Here is a 17,398-nt window from a genome sequence, read left to right as displayed (position 1 = left end):
CCAGAGGATGGGCAAGAGGTATAGTGAGAGGGACAGAGGGAGAAAAAGGAGAGATAGAAAAAGAATGTGCGTGTATATAAATAACGTACAAGAAATCCAACACACCAACAAGGGGTGGATAACCCAAGACATTCTAGATCTGATGGAACAAAGAAGGTTAGTGAAGAATAATGTAGTGCAATACAGAGAACTAGACAGACAGACCAGACAATTGTGCAATATTGCAAAGGAAGAATGGCTGAATCAAAAATGCAATGAAGTAGAAGGCCACATTAACAACAGCAAAGAAATGCAGAAGAAGATTAAGGAAATTATTGGAATTAAGAAATCCTCCACTACTGGATGCATCAGATCTGCAGACGGATCCATAATAACAGATAAAGATAAAGTATGTGAGAGGTGGATTCAGTAGATAGAAAAGCTTTTTGAAGATAATAGAGGGGAACCTCCAGATATTAAGCACCCTAATTCTGGCCCACCTATTACCAAAGAAGAAATAACTAAAGCAATGAAAAGCGTGAATCATGGTAAAAACACTGGATCTGATGAGATTTCACTGGAAATGATACAAGCCCGAGAAGATCTGGGAATAGATATTCTTTTCGAACTGTTTAATGGCATATATGAGTCTGGTGTAGTGCCTGACGATCTCTTGAAATCAGTATTTATAGCTCTGCCAAAAATTTCTGGACTTGGACTTCCAGAAGGCCTTTCACAAGATGGCTCAAATGAGGCTGCTTCACTAGTTAAGTGCAGCTGGTATTACAGAACAGCTATCCACATGGAGAGAGTATTGGCTTGCTGGCAGGAGGCAAGTGTAGCGATTAAAGGGAGCCTATTCTTGTTGGCTGCCTGTTATACCGCGTGTTACACGAGGGTCTGTTTCTTTTTACTTCATATGTCAATGATTCAGATGAACGAATTGATGACTTTGTGCCCTGGTGCAGAGGAGGCAGAGAGGGGAAAGAAGGACTTAGAAAGATTAGGACAATGTGATAAGAATGCGCACATGGAATACAGTTTCGGGAAGTGTAGCGTAAGGAGAAGATGGCGGCGCGACTGCAGCGCGCGCGGCCACTTCAGTGGTGATCTCTGTTATTTGTCAAGTAGGAGACCGTGAGCAATTCTGATTTGATGGAGACGGACGTGAGAGTGCGGAGGAACATCTGGAAAACTTCTGAAATGCCCGCTTCTCTGCTGCTGCTACTGTGTGATAACCGGAATCTACGGAGCAGAAGGCCCCGAAATCCTCAGCTTTGCTTGATTAAGCGGCCGGGCGAGGTCGAAGGCGCTCGGCAGAGGATGGCGCTCGGGAGGCAGTTTCGGAAAGGCTGGTCGGAAGCTCGAAGTTTTCGGACGGTTGGACTCAGGGTCGGCTGGGGTCGGCTGCTTCCAAGGCATCGGCAAGTTGACGGTGCCTGGGGGTATATGGCAGGGAGTTTCTCCGTTTTGCCGCCTGCTATGGGGGACTCCGGAGTCGATCGACTCGGGGAATTTTGAGACTTTATTTACTGTGCCCATGGTTTGTTCTTCATCAAGTTATGGTATTGCTTTGCACTGCTGTAACTATATGTTATAATTATGTGGTTCTGTCAGTGTTAGTCTTTGGTTTGTCCTGTTTCCTGTGATATCACTCCGGAGAAACATTGTATCATTTTTTAAAGAATGTATGCATTTCTAAATGACAATAAAAGAGAACTGAGTGTTCTCATACTCTAATACACTTTGATAGAAGAAATAAAAGTGTGGTCTACTTCCTAAATGGAGAGAAAATTTGAAATCTGAGGTGCAAAGCGTCTTGGAAGTCTCAGGGGGCGAGAGTTTGTCAAGCGACTAGTAAGTCGTCGGCGTACTGTAACAGAGCGCTATCTTTAGAGAGGGGTAGGTAGATCAGCCGGATCATCTCTGACCGCAGCGGTACATTCAGCCGGGCATTCCGTGTGAAGGATTCCCTCAAGGTTAAATTACAGTTTGAGTTATTGGTGAGGAATGCGAATGTGATGTTGACATTCATTTCGCGAGAATTAGGCTATAAAGTCAAGAATGCACTGTTGACGATTTATAAAATAATGGTCAGGCCTAACTTCAAGTATTATGAGCAGGGTTGGGCCTCTTACCTAAGACGGGATGTGCTACCATTGAAAAGGGTTGAGAGAGGTGCACGGAAATGACTCGGTGTTTGAATGACTTATCGTATGCGAAGTGTTTCATAGCCCTGGGCCTCTTCCCACTGGAAATCACAACACTGGAACACAGGTCTCGATAGAGTGGATGTAGGGAGGATGCTTTCTCCAGTGTGGTAATCTAAGACCAGAGAGACGGACTCAGAATAGAGGGATCCCTTTTTAGTACACGGATGAGGTGGAATTCTTCCGCCAAATAGTGCTGAATCTGCAGAAGTCGTTGGCACAGACAGCTGACGATGCCACTTGATTGTAAGGAAGAGTTAGATAGATTCTTGATTAGTCAGGGTTTGAAGAAATAAGGGGAGAATGCAGGCCATTGTTGTTGAGAGGGAAAATGGATCTGGCATGATGGAATGGCGGAGCAGATGAGATGTGACAAATTACCTAATTCTGATCCGATACGCTCTGTTCAAAAAGAGTAAAGCGGCTCGCATTGTAAGATCAAATTTGATGATAGAACGCAGGGCGAATAACTGGATTTTTTTTTTTTAGTAAGTGTTGAAGGCCAGAACTTCCTCAGATTTGACGCGGAACTTGTTAAGGTTATTAAGAAGGTGTATGTATGTTTCTTTTTTAGAGAGAGTGGTGAATGCATGGTACGGGCTGACAGAGTGTTTGCAGATTGTTTGTATTGGTGCCATTTAAGAGATTCTAATATAAACACATGGATGATAGAATCATGGCGATTTACGTAGGGAAAACCTTAGATTAGACTCAGAATTGGTTAAAAGTCAGCAAAAAAAAAAACGAGGGACGAAGACCCTATACTGTGCTGCAGTTTTCTCTGTTTTCTGTCCTAATTGCGGTATATTTCAGCACGGTTTGTATTCGGAGAGATATGGGCTTGAAAATTTGTCAGGAATCCCTGAAGAACACATGATACAGTTCCGGTTCCGTGACCACACCAGAGTCGTGTATTGATTACAGGAGCCAAGGGCAGCCGTTTGCACCGTTCCTTCCGTTTAGAATTCAGTTCATGAGTAGGTGGGATTCTCTCTGTTAACCGCCGAAGAGCTCTTACCCACCCTCCCGCCCACCTAACACACAATCGCAAAAACCCAGCCGATAATACAGCGTGTCAATTTCACTTACCGACCTGCTCACTACCCAACTTTCCACAGCCACTTACCCGCCGGCTTTGTGTGCAATATGATGATGCCTGTTTGAAGGAAATAAAGAGGAGTTAGGACGCTCAGAAAAACAGTGTAGTGTGCGCTCAGCTCTACCCATACACAGTGCCCCCTCTCAGAACATGGATCTACACATTGCGGTGAAGATCTGCCTTTGGATGAGACGGTGGAGAAAGTTCACATGTCAAGGACACCTACTTGTGAAGTGGCGCGGTATGACTCTCAGATGCGTGAGAACAAAAGGGCTGTTGGGAGTGATTGCGGTGGCAATCAATACGACACATTACCTGAATGCTGTGGGTTCCGCATAGAGAGGTATATTTCACAGTTAGTGTGATAGAAAACAATTCCACAAGCAACACAAGCGCCGTGGGCTCTTTCAACAGTAACTCGGTGATATCTACAAAGTCATATCTGTCAGTGTTAAATGCGCCACAAAATTTTATTCCAGATACTGCGTGCATTCAAATATAACACCTTCAGTTTTGTATTTGTCACAATTTTCGATATTATCCCACTGATACACTGCAAAGCATTGCTTTGGCTGCAATTTCGCGCTATCATCTACTTGTCCTTCCTGACATTCCAACTACACGCTGCCTCTTTATCTATACCAGCTAACCAATCCACCCCATTATCACAAAGTTGCCAAATCAGTTTAAACCCTCCAAATTATCAAGAGATGGGTAAAAGCAGGAAATTATAGGCCAGTTAGCCTGATGTCAGTCGTTGTGATGGTGCTGGATTCCATTATTAAGCGTGAGCTCTTATACTTCGACGCAAATTATAAAATAGCTCAAGATCAGTACAGTTTCCTTCAGCGGAAATCCTTCCTGACAAACCTGATTGAATCGTTTGAGGAAATAACAGGCAGAGTTAACAAAAGAAAATCGATTGTTATTGCTTTCTTAGATTTTCAGAAAGCCTTTCAGCAGGTAGCGCACAAGAGGCTAATGAACGAGATGAGATCCCGTGGTATTACCGCAGCAATCACGACACGCCCAACAGTTGAAGCAGCCACCCGATAGAGCTGCACCTCTCGTTCATGTGTTCCCGGCTCACTGACACAGCGTTTCACTTCCACTTACCCTCCACCAAAATAATCTCCCGGGTATTGAACTCACCCCAGAAAGATTCAACATTCTCTGACCCTATATCGCCTGTCTCTATAAATGTAACACCATCTCTGACGAACAGAGCCACACCACCGTCTATGCCTTCCGAACTGTCCTTTCGATACAAAGTACATGCTTTGATGATAAACTCCCAAATATGGCCTTCTTTTAGCCACCACTCAGTGATGCCCACAACGTCAAACCGACTAATCTCTAATTGCGGCATGAGTTCCTCCGCCTTATGCTGACTGCTATGCGAATTTTGATATAGCACCTTCAGTCCTGTATTCCGCCCTTTTGAATTCTGCCTCTGTGGTACAATTGAACTCTTTGCTCTGTCTGCATTTATACCCAATCATTGGCTTTTCGTTCCTTATATTCTTATTAAACCCATCATCTGCTTGTAAACCATCCTCACCTGAATCATATTAGTTCCCGTTACCTGCCAAATTCGATCAAACCACTCCCAACAGCTCCTGTAAATCTGGCTGCCAAGGAGAGTCCATTGTTGCTGTTCTCTGAGATTTTCAGAAAGCCTTTCAGAAGGTGCCGCATATGAGGCTACTTAAGAGCTAAATTCATATGGTGTTAAGGAGCTCTCACTAAGGAGTCTGTCAGTTTGAGCACCCAACCGGTCACAGATGCGGCATCCCAGTGTCACATACTCGCTGTCAAAAAGTTTGATCAGGTTAGTTAGAAACAGATGCTATTAAAAAATATGAAGGCATAAAGAATTAAAGGGCCTGTCTGGAAAGCGGGATGTTCAGCAATGCAGAACTGCGACAGGGAGGTGTCGAGAGGGGAGCTTAGACCTGGATCAGATCTCGAGTGAGTTATAAAACAGAGCAAAAGCCTAAGGACATGAAGTGGGTTTAAGAGCTGACTATGGATGGTCACGTGACATCTAATCACCCCCGTCTAAGCGATTAAAACCGACAGCAAAAACTCTGGAAGAACAAGGTTTTAGGTATGGAAACAATAAGCGATAGGATAGAAGGCACGATACTAATTTAAAATTATGCTGCAGAGATCTGAATGGGGACCAGGGAAGTGAAGGATGAGTGCAATACGTACTTTGCATCGGTCTTCAGTGTGGAACACACGACTAATTTGTCTATCGTTCGAGGGGAATGAGTTGGGCGGCGACCAATCAACAGAGAGGGATTTATTAGAAATGCTGATAACTTCAATTGCAAGCGGAGCAGCTATTCTTTGAGCGGCCATTATTTTGAGTGTTTCAGTTTAATTTCATCAGGTTTAGGCGAGGTGACAGTATCTGGGCTTTTTTTAAACTTGTTTCTTATTTCTCCATTCCGCGTCTATTACTGAGGATTGCTCTGGGGTGCGCTTTGAATTGCGTTTACGATGCGGGAATTCAGGAAGATGTCTAGTCTCCCGAAAAAAAACAAATCTGCACCTTCTGAGAGAAAGTATGAAGGAACTGGACCTTCAAGTCCATGGCTTTCGATTTATACCGGAGAATGAGAAGGTGATAGATTGGAGATGGTTGACTGTCAGGAGACGGAAGGGAAACGCCCAGCCAGTGCAGCGTACACCTCTGACGGTCCCCCTCACAAATAAGTATACAACTTTATATACTGTTGAGTGGCGGGGACTAACGGGGAAGGGGGCGTGGAACCGCGCTTATCGGTTCTTCGGCACAGAGTCTGGTGCTGTGGTTCAGAGCAGCAGCTGGTAGAAAGCTCAGGAATGTCTCAGATCGGGTCCGTGGGATCCCCAAGGGCGAGGATCAGCAGTTATAAGTTTTTGTTTCTATTCACGCCAAAGACATAGATAGACAAGGTGAGGAGGACGTGTAGAGGGATTTTAGGGAACTCCTTAGAAAGCTGACAAACAGGACCTCCAGGATAGTAATCACTGGATTGTTGTGCCACGTAGAAAATCCACACCAGTGGTGCGTAAGAAGAGTAGCTTTTCGTCAGTGCAATCGAGATTTTGAAGGCAGAGTTTCGCAGCAGCTTCCTGAATTGAGGACCAATCAGAAACGGTGGTGCGTAAAAAGAGATACCTTTCAGACAGCAACTCGTTCAAGAGTTTTAAAAAAGCGTCCAGCCAGCTTTCCCTGAATTAGACAATCCACATCTGTATTGCACCAAAAGAGAGAATTTTTAATCAGGGCGGTGTTCGAGATTTTGAAGGCAGTTCTTTTTGGGAGCTGTCTTTCTTGTCAGTGTGCCCGTCTTCAGCGTAGTTTGGCTTATCAGGCTCAGGAAACATCAGCTTTTGGGGAGTTAAATTGTCTTGAAAGTTACTCTCTCCCTGTACTTATTTCTTCATTCCTTCTCTATTCGGGAACAGTGTTTTGTGGTGAGAAAGTCTGCAGGGGAAGTATTCAATAATCAGTGTGGGATGTGGGACATCCGACAGTCGTACGCCATCCTGAAAAAAACAGATCTACACCAGGGACACCAAGCTGCTGCTCCTGCGAGAAAGTATTCAGGAACTGGAGCTGCAACTCGATGACCGTGGACTCATACAGGGGAATGAGAGGTGATAGCAAGGTGCAGCCGGTTTGGAGTCAAACCGTGTCTAAAATTTGCGTATACCTAAACAGTCGTTGATCTTAGAAAGAAGGAGGACCTGACGGAATATTGAGAGTAAGTGGAGCGGCTGTCGGATTGGTGTGAGAAGAACATCAGACTGAACGTGGAGAAGACAAAGGAATTGATCGTGAAGGCACAGTCACACCATCCCTCTCAGGAACATGCAGTCAAACCACCCCCGCCCCCTTTGTAGAATGAATTGGAGTTGACGTAACAGATGACGTCATCTGGTCCGTGAACCCCAGGCACAGGTGCGCCTCCACTTACTAAGAGGCAAGAAAGCCTCCCATCCAGATTTTACCTGCGTTTTACAGGAGCAATATTCAAAGCATCATGACGCTGCAACTCCATCTAGTATGAGAGCAGTCGAGCAGAGAACCTGAACCTCGTTCAATTAACAGTGAGAACAGCTGAGAAGATCATAGGGTTTCCCTACCATCCATCGGGGACATCCATCAAGAGCGCTGCATACATATGACTCTTAAACATAGAAACATAGAAACATAGAAAATAGGTGCAGGAGTAGGCCATTCGGCCCTTCGAGCCTGCACCGCCATTTATTATGATCATGGCTGATCATCCAACTCAGAACCCAGCCTTCCCTCCATACCCCCTGACCCCTGTAGCCACAAGGGCCATATCTAACTTCCTTTTAAACATAGCTAATGAACTGGCCTCAACAGTTTGCTGTGGCAGAGAATTCCACAGATTCACCACTCTCTGTGTGAAGAAGTTTTTCCTAACCTCGGTCCTAAAAGGCTTCCCCTCTATCCTCAAACTGTGACCCCTCGTTCTAGACCTCCCCAACATCGGGAACAATCTTCCTGCATCTAGCCTGTCCAATCCCTTTAGGATCTTATACGTTTCAATCAGATCCCCCCTCAATCTTCTAAATTCCAACGAGTACAAGCCCAGTTCATCCAGTCTTTCTTCATATGAAAGACCTGCCATCCCAGGAATCAATCTGGTGAACCTTCTTTGTACTCCCTCTATGGCAAAGATGTCTTTCCTCAGATTAGGGGACCAAAACTGCACACAATACTCCAGGTGTGGTCTCACCAAGGCCTTGTACAACTGCAGTAGTACCTCCCTGCTCCTGTACTCGAATCCTCTCGCTATAAATGCCAGCATACCGTTCGCCTTTTTCACCGCCTGCTGTACCTGCATGCCCACTTTCAATGACTGGTGTATAATGACACCCAGGTCTCGTTGCACCTCCCCTTTTCCTAATCGGCCACCATTCAGATAATAATCTGTTTTCCTATTTTTGCCACCAAAGTGGATAACTTCACATTTATCCACATTAAATTGCATCTGCCATGAGTTTGCCCACTCACCCAACCTATCCAAGTCACCCTGCATCCTCTTAGCATCCTCCTCACTGCTAACACTGCCACCCAGCTTCGTGTCATCCGCAAACTTGGAGATGCTGCATTTAATTCCCTCATCCAAGTCATTAATATATATTGTAAACAACTGGGGTCCCAGCACTGAGCCTTGCGGTACCCCACTAGTCACCGCCTGCCATTCTGAAAAGGTCCCGTTTATTCCCACTCTTTGCTTCCTGTCTGCTAACCAATTCTCCACCCACACCAATACCTTACCCCCAATACCGTGTGCTTTAAGTTTGCACACTAATCTCCTATGTGGGACCTTGTCAAAAGCCTTTTGAAAATCCAAATATACCACATCCACTGGTTCTCCCCTATCCACTCTACTAGTTACATCCTCAAAAAATTCTATGAGATTCGTCAGACATGATTTTCCTTTCACAAATCCATGCTGACTTTGTCCGATCATTTCACCGCTTTCCAAATGTGCTGTTATCACATCCTTGATAACTGACTCCAGCAGTTTCCCCACCACCGACGTTAGGCTAACCGGCCTATAATTCCCCGGTTTCTCTCTCCCTCCTTTTTTAAAAAGTGGGGTTACATTAGCCACCCTCCAATCCTCAGGAACTAGTCCAGAATCTAACGAGTTTTGAAAAATTATCACTAATGCATCCACTATTTCTTGGGCCACTTCCTTAAGCACTCTGGGATGCAGACCATCTGGCCCTGGGGATTTATCTGCCTTCAATCCCTTCAATTTACCTAACACCACTTCCCTACTAACATGTATTTCGCTCAGTTCCTCCATCTCACTGGACCCTCTGTCCCTTACTATTTCTGGAAGATTATTTATGTCCTCCTTAGTGAAGACAGAACCAAAGTAATTATTCAATTGGTCTGCCATGTCCTTGCTCCCCATAATCAATTCACCTGTTTCTGTTTGCAGGGGACCTACATTTGTCTTTATCAGTCTTTTCCTTTTTACATATCTATAAAAGCTTTTACAGTCCGTTTTTATGTTCTCTGCCAGTTTTCTCTCATAATCTTTTTTCCCCTTCCTAATTAAGCCCTTTGTCCTCCTCTGCTGAACTCTGAATTTCTCCCAGTCCTCAGGTGAGCCACTTTCTCTGGCTAATTTGTATGCTACTTCTTTGGAATTGATGCTATCCCTAATTTCTCTTGTCAGCCACGGGTGCACTACCTTCCTTGATTTATTCTTTTGCCAAACTGGGATGAACAATTGTTGTAGTTCATCCATGCAACCTTTAAATGCCTGCCATTGCATATCCACCGTCAATCCTTGAAGTGTCATTTGCCAGTCTATCTTAGCTAATTCATGTCTCATACCTTCAAAGTTACCCCTCTTTAAGTTCAGAACCTTTGTTTCTGAATTAACTACGTCACTCTCCATGTTAATGAAGAATTCCACCATATTATGGTCACTCTTACCCAAGGGGCCTCTCACGACAAGATCGCTAATTAACCCTTCCTCATTGCTCAAAACCCAGTCCAGAATAGCCTGCTCTCTAGTCGGTTCCTCGACATGTTGGTTCAAAAAACCATCCCGCATACATTCCAAGAAATCCTCTTCCTCAGCACCTTTACCAATTTGGTTCACCCAGTCTACATGTAGATTGAAGTCACCCATTATAACTGCTGTTCCTTTATTGCACACATTTCTAATTTCCTGTTTAATACCATCTCCGACCTCACTACTACTGTTAGGTGGCCTGTACACAACTCCCACCAGCGTCTTCTGCCCCTTAGTGTTACGCAGCTCTACCCATATCGATTCCACATCTTCCCGGCTTATGTCCTTCCTTTCTATTGCGTTAATCTCTTTTTTAACCAGCAACGCCACCCCACCTCCCCTTCCTTCGTGTCTATCCCTCCTGAATATTGAATATCCCTGAACGTTGAGCTCCCATCCCTGGTCACCCTGGAGCCATGTCTCTGTGATCCCAACTATATCATAATCATTAATAACAATCTGCACTTTCAATTCATCCACCTTATTACGAATGCTCCTTGCATTGACACATAAAGCCTTCAGGCACTCTTTTACAACTCTCTTAGCCCTTTTTAATGCTTGCCCTGGATTTGTCGGCCTGCCACTTTTACTTTTCCCCTTTGTACTTTTTGCTTCTACGCTCACTTTACACCCCTCTGTCTCTCTGCACTGGTTCCCATCCCTCTGTTGTGAACTAACCTCCTCACACCTAGCCGCTTTAATTTGATTCCCACCCCCCAACCATTCTAGTTTAAAGTCACCTCAGTAGCCCCCGCTCCTGGATCTCAACCATACATACAGCATGATCATTGACTTTCTACCATCAGGCAGGAGACTACAATGCATAAAGAGAAGAACGGTGTGGATGAGAAACAGCTCCGTCCGCAAGCCATAAGGCATCTGAACTGACAGCCGCATCGTATACGAGGTGACACTGGTTAATCTGTCCCGTACCTTCCAATATTTATTATTAATAAACTTCAGGTCGTTACTTATGACCGATTCATCTGCAGAATTTATCCTGGCATTCATAAGTTATCGTGCTTTTTGTGTTTCACACTCCCATTGGAAGAGACGTTGTCTCGTTTCTACATATATTAATACGTTATAGACGTGTAAGCAATTAAATGACACCAAACTTGACTTGTCTTGACTTAACTACAGGGCGGTTGTCACCGCTATGTTACACGGGACCGTGACCTGCGTGACTCACAGGAGAAAGCGGGAAAAGTAGACCTAGTGCCGAGCAAACCTTTGGCGGTTCCCCTGAAGTGTATAGCTTCAGATACCCTTGAAGAGGTGACCCAGGAAAAGAATCGGCTCTCGAGCATTGAATCTAGTGTTGTGGCTTAAAAGGGTATGAAGCCGACTGTCGTGTTGAAAGGAGGTTCCTTACTCAGAGGAACAGAGGAAATGTTCTGTGTTGCTCGTATGGGTTGTATGGTAATTCCAAGGGTACAGTTGACCAGCCATTCCTCCTGCTGCATATTGCCCCCAATGACACAGACAGAGAAGGTAAGAAGATTCTAAGGAGAGGTTTTATGGTACTTGGTAGAAAGATGAGAAACAGGACGTCAAGAGCAGTAACCTTGTGCTTGCTGCCTGTGCCACGTGGTTGTGAGGGTAAGAATAGAATGATTTGGCAAGTGAATGCGTGTTTGAGGAACTGGCTAAGGGAGCAGGGGTACAGAGTTACAGAACATTGGGATCTATTCTGGGGAAGGCATGAACAGTACACAAGGGGCTGTTACGTCTGAACACGAAGGAGTCGATATCCTTGCGGTCAGGTTAGTTAGAGGCTGTTGAAATTCATCTGGCGGGATGATGTGAACCAGAGTAATAGTGTCAAACATGAAGAAGTTGATTGTCAAACAGAGGCAGTAAGATTGCTAGCATGGAGAAGCTGACGATAGGGCAAAATTGCAACGAAAAATTGAAGAGCATGAGTACAGGACTGACGGTGTTGTATTGTGAATGCGCGCAGTATTGGGAATAAGGTGGATGAACTTGAAGCACGGTTGCAGATTGGCATGTGTGATGACACTGATGCATCACTGATTCATGACTGAATGAAGGCTGAAGCTGGGAGTTTGATGTCCAAAGATACACATGTTATCGAAAGAATAGGTAGGAAGACAGAGGGTATGACGGTATTCTGTTGGTAAAAAGCGAAATCAAATCATTCTAAAGATATGACATACAACCGATAGGTGTTGAATCATTGTGGATAGGGCAAATGAATTGCACGGGTGAAAAGACCTGATGGTAGTCGTCCCAAGTAGAGTCTCAAGCAGGCGTAAGGATGTAGTCTTCAAATTACAAGGGGAAACAGAAATTGCATGCCAAAAGGGCAAGTTTGTAAAAATCATGGGGGATTCCAACCGCAGATAGATTGGGAAAATCAGGTTGGCTTTGGATTCCAAGACTGGAACGTTCTGGGGCCCTTACGAGGTGGCTTATTAGGGCCGATCGTGATTGCGCCTACTCGGGGTATCAGCTGTTCTAGATTGGGTCTGTCCAATTAATAGGACATGCATGGAGTACTTAAGGTAAAATAACTCTTAGAAACAAGTGATCAAAATATGATCGAATTCATTCAGAAATTTGATACAGAGAAGATCTAACAGTATTACACTGGAGTAAAAGGAATTACAAAGCTTTCAGAGAGGACCTGGCCAGAATTGTTTGAAAAAGATCATCAGCAGTAATTACGACAGAGCAGAAATGGCTGAGATTTCTGGAAGCAATTTGAAAGGTACAGAATATATACATCCCAAAGAGGAAGAAAGTACTCTAACAGCGGGATGAGAAATTCGGGGCTAAAAGAGAAGTCAAAACCAACATAATAGCCAGAGAGGCCATATAATAGAGAAAGAATTCGTGCGAAGTTAGAAGAATGGGAAGCTTTCATATACGAACTGAAGGCAAGTGAGAACGTAATTAAGAATGTAAATATCATAAAGATGTAAACAAACTACTCAATGCTATTAAATTGGATATCAAATATTTCTTCAGAAATATTAAGTGTAAAGAGATGGCTGAAGAGATTGTGGAGTCATTATCACTGAACTTTAAAGAATCACTCGATTCTGAAACGATTCCAGAAGATTGGAAAAATGCAAATGCCTTTCCACTCTTCAGAAGACAAAGGAACAGAAGAAAGGAAGCTATACGACAGTTAGTCTGACTACAGTGGTTGGTACTTTTAAGGATTCTTAATTGTTGAAGGCATTAAGGGATAGGGGAGAAGGCAGCAGATTGGAGCTAAGAGCAATACATTATCAGCCATGATGAAAGGGCGAAGCAGACTCCATCTGTTAAATGGCCTAGTTCTGCTCCTACATCTCACCGGTTAATGGGAAACCGAAACGTCTAAGGTAATTTCGGGAAGCTGAAAGCTCTGAAGGCAGTCTCAGAGACTGAACAGGCTGAGGTCCGATCGGGAATTTCAAAGGTCTGAAGGTAGATTGGGAGAATTGATAATCCAAAGGTACATAAGCCCTGGCGTCCATCGGTTACGGTGTATGAGCAGTTTAGTAAGGGTCCCAACATGAGGCCGCTGCCAGGAGGCAAAGAACTGGAACAAATAGGAAACGTTCTGTTTAGGTGCCGGTTAATAGTGGTGTTCCGCAGAAATCGTTGTTTCACGTTATATGTCAATGATTAGCATGACGGATTGGCAGGCTTTATGTTCAGGTTTTATATGATATGAAGATAAGTGGAGTGGAAGATAGGGTGCTTAAATGGACTAAAAATGAAGCAAAGAATTGTCAGATGGAATACCGTCAGGAAGTTGATAGTCATGCACTTTGGCAGAATGAAGAAAGGCGCAGGCAACTTTCAACGGTGAGAAAATCTCGTAATGGGATATGCAAAGAGATGTCGGTAGACATGGAGCCCAGAATCGTCGATATATTTAAGGAGAAGATTGATAGGCTCGTGATTAGTAAAGGTATTACTGTTTATAGGGTGAAGGCAATAGAATAGGTTTAAGAGAGATAATTAATCAGCCATGATTAAATGGTGGACAGACTCGATGGGCCGGATGAGCGATACTTCTCCGACATCTTCTCCCTATGCGGACAATTGGCCATTTCATCTACCTTAGATGCTGGCAAGAATTTCTTGAGGACCATATTACAGAGTACGTTGAAGTATGTGATTAAAAATGAAGTGATTTTCTTCAGGCGAGATCTTTACTGAGACGCCTGTCAGGAAAACTGGAGAAGCACAAAGGTGGTATACGGGGCCCCGTGATTCACTCTTAGACCTAAGGGCAGGCATTCACAAGTTTAACTCTGCGGGGAAGAGCAGTGTGAGGAGATTCTGACTCTCACTCGTAAAGCTCTGTCAGCATGAATACACAAACGATACTGTGTCCCCGGTCCATTAGGCTGCAGAAAGCGGTGCCCAGAGACACGGTTCACCGTTGGCTCAGATCTACATCTACACAGTGCAAACCTGGCGAGGAGAAGCTCACCCTCGGAGTAAATGCTGTGTCCTCACTCCACAGGAGTGGGGTTGTCCTGTGAGCAGGCAATTTGCTGTCACTGGGTATTGGGAGACTTTCGGTTAGGGTAAATAGATTCTGGGCACGGTATGATGGCGCTTGAAGGCGATACCCGAAGGTCCACCTCAGCACATACTCAGAGAGTGCTGGTCAGACTACGTACAGCTTCTCTTCTGGCAAATGGCTCAGTGAGAAAGTCCTATGTCCCCGTTCGCCACTGATTGCACAACAGACCCAACTACACGACCCAGTGTGTGCCCTACCTTAGGCAGGAAGATACGAAGAAGAAGGAGTTGTTGAATTTGGCATTCTGCTCAGTGAGCGTGCGGTTGAAATCACTGGCCTCGGTAGTAAGATCCCGATGAATCCTCTTGGCGAACACATCCATCCCTGGGAAACGCTTAATAAATGCCTGAAAGATACAAACACCGTAAAATGGTGAATTAATCACTGCTCAATCGACTCTGCTCTGCATTCAGAAAGGTGTAAATTCATATCTGAGATACACCCCACTTCCCCGCCGGTTTCGCTAATACTCCGTCCACTGTCCTGACCCGCGACACTTCCCTCTGTAGTCTTATCAGTAGCCCGGGGCATTCAAGATGAGACGGGCCTTCAGCTGAATCCTGACACGAGCTCCCAATCCCCACCATGCCTTACTGGTTCACTGCATCCACTGAACCTGGTATCACCTCAGATTCTGATTCAAGCACATTAATTTATCAACCACTGACTCGCCTTTATCAATCTTGCCTGTTGTTTCTTCAAAGAATTCCATCCTATTTGTCAGGAGTAATTCCCCCTTGAGGAAATCCTGCAGAGTTAGGCGTTCTTACTGTGTGCCTTTCAGTACACCAAAAACCTCTTCCTGAAGAATGGTCAACAAAGGCGTTCTGAGGAGCAAAATTCCCAACTGTCCTGGAAAACATCGATTTAACCTGAACTAAACATCCCACACATTGTAGACACCAGGTCTTCCTCCCACTCTAGAACTTGTCGCTCTAGTCTACAGTTTCAACACCTGCTGTCCAACCACATCTCACCCTCGGCTTGCGGGTCAGGCACAAGAGAGTGTCTGGTCAGGTTCCAACTGGTACTCACTCGCGGGTTCGTTGGTGTTGCCGGGTTATCCCAAACTTCTTCAGTAAGCATCAGGTACATTGCAATCCCTCTATCCCGTGTGAATGACGTGAGAAATTGGTCACTGCTTCGAGTCCGCAATCCTGGAGTTGTTGAAAGAAATTGTAAAGATTTATTTTTTTTTTCTGGAAACTCAAACAGGAGTTTCAATATAAAAAGTTAGAACACTATAGCATAATACAGGTACTCCATGTTGTGATGACATTATAACCTACTTTCAGATCAGTCCAACTCTTCACTCACTCTGTCTTATTTATCTTCGTTGTTCTACCGAACACTTTCTTAACAGGCCCAATACTGTCTACTTCTGCCACGATGCCTGGCAATGAAGGCCAACACAACATGTGCCTTCTTAGCAGCCCTGGTAAATTCCACAACACACATCAAAGTTGCTGGTGAATGCAGCAGGCCAGGCAGCATCTATAGGAAGAGGTACAGTCGACGTTTCAGCCCGAGACCCTTCGTCAGCACTAACTGACGGAAGAGCTAGTAAGAGGTAAATTCCACAGCAGGATTGATGAACCAAAACACGTGAATCCCAAGATCCATTTCGTGATATATCACTTCACCCTTTTACGACCTTTACGCCATCTGCCCCTAGCCAGCCCAACTCCACAACCTATCCAACTTTGCTGCAGCCTACAACAACCCTCCACACTATCCACAAACATGATTGGCATTTGCAAGCTAATAAACCCAATTTCTATTTCCTCATCCGATTCTTTTAAAGTTATAGATTCACAGACGAGTATACCAGAGAAACGCGCTCTTCAGCCAATTGTGTCCGTGCCGAACAATTTAAACTGCCTGCTCCCGTCGGCCTGCACCGGCACCAGAGCCCTCCATGCCCCGACTATCTTTGTAACAGACAAGCTTCTGTTAAAAGTTGCAATAGAGCTCTCATATGTTACTTGTGCTGGCAGCTCGTTCCACACTCTCATGATGTTCCACTTAACCTTTTTCAAATTTCACCCATAACCATAAGCTCAATTGCAGTCCCACCCAATCTTAGTGGAAAAACCCTGCTGACACATTCCCTGTCGATATCCTTCATAATTTTGCATACTTCCATCAAATCTCCTCTCAGTCTTAGGCGCTGCAAGCAATAAATGCCTTAAATATTTAATCTTTCTTTCTAACTCTGGACCTCCAGACCAGGCAACATCCTTCCGGATTTTCTTTGTACTCTTTCCACCTTATTTAGATTTTTCCAACCGGTAGGTGGCCAAAATTGCAACACACACTAAATTCTACAGAAACTCCGCAGCTTACGCAGCATCTAAGGGAAGGAGTAAATAGTCGACCTTTCGGGCCGAGGTTAGAATTAGTGTGGCGAGAGTGGAGAGCAGTGCATTCAGAGGGATGGAGGTAGGAATTGAGGAGAGGAGTTTTAAAGTCGAGATGTTTGACGTCTCGCTGGTAGTTAGTGTTTAAAAGATCCAGAGCGTGCAGAAAGACAGAGCGGTGTATCCAGGAAGGGAAAAAAGTGTTGAGGACGGGAGAAAGAGATTATCATTGCGGGCTGCATATCCGCACAAAACTGCACTGAATACTCCAAAGTAGGCGTCACCATTTTCTTACTCAAGTTCACCATAACGTCCCATCTCATGTTCTCAGTACTTTGACTCATGAAAGTCAGTTTTCCAAAGCTGATCAACCTGTGACGCCCAGTTCAATGAATCCATTCACTGTGTAAGACCTACCCTAGTTGGTTCTACTGGTGCAGCACCACACACCTGTCTGCATGAAATTCTATCTGCCATTTTTAACCCAATTCTAGCTGTCTATCTCCCGCTGGCAGCCGTGATAGACTTCCTCATTTTCCATTAAACCCCCATTCTTGGAGTCAACCTCTAATATGCCGATCAAGTTTACCACATTGTTATCCAGATCGTTGATTTAAATGACA

General features: G+C 44.6%; 1 protein-coding gene across 5 annotated transcripts in view; it reads right to left on the bottom strand.

Moving 5' to 3' along the window:
- LOC134339944 (uncharacterized) overlaps positions 1 to 17,398 on the bottom strand; it is a 70,988-nt gene that overhangs the window by 13,492 nt on the left and 40,098 nt on the right. For all 5 annotated transcript variants that reach the window (XM_063036742.1, XM_063036743.1, XM_063036744.1 and 2 more), the window contains exons 5-7: positions 15,451 to 15,572; positions 14,613 to 14,761; positions 3,316 to 3,345 (exon numbers count right to left, since the gene is read on the bottom strand). In XM_063036742.1, coding sequence (XP_062892812.1) covers positions 3,316 to 3,345; positions 14,613 to 14,761; positions 15,451 to 15,572 — 301 coding nt within the window. The remainder of the gene's footprint in view (positions 1 to 3,315; positions 3,346 to 14,612; positions 14,762 to 15,450; positions 15,573 to 17,398) is intronic.

This window comes from Mobula hypostoma, chromosome 31 (assembly GCF_963921235.1).
Source record: "Mobula hypostoma chromosome 31, sMobHyp1.1, whole genome shotgun sequence".
Lineage (NCBI taxonomy): Eukaryota > Metazoa > Chordata > Chondrichthyes > Myliobatiformes > Myliobatidae > Mobula > Mobula hypostoma.
The sequence above is the reverse complement of the archived record's forward strand: the minus strand, read 5'-3'. Positions and strand labels throughout refer to the sequence as shown.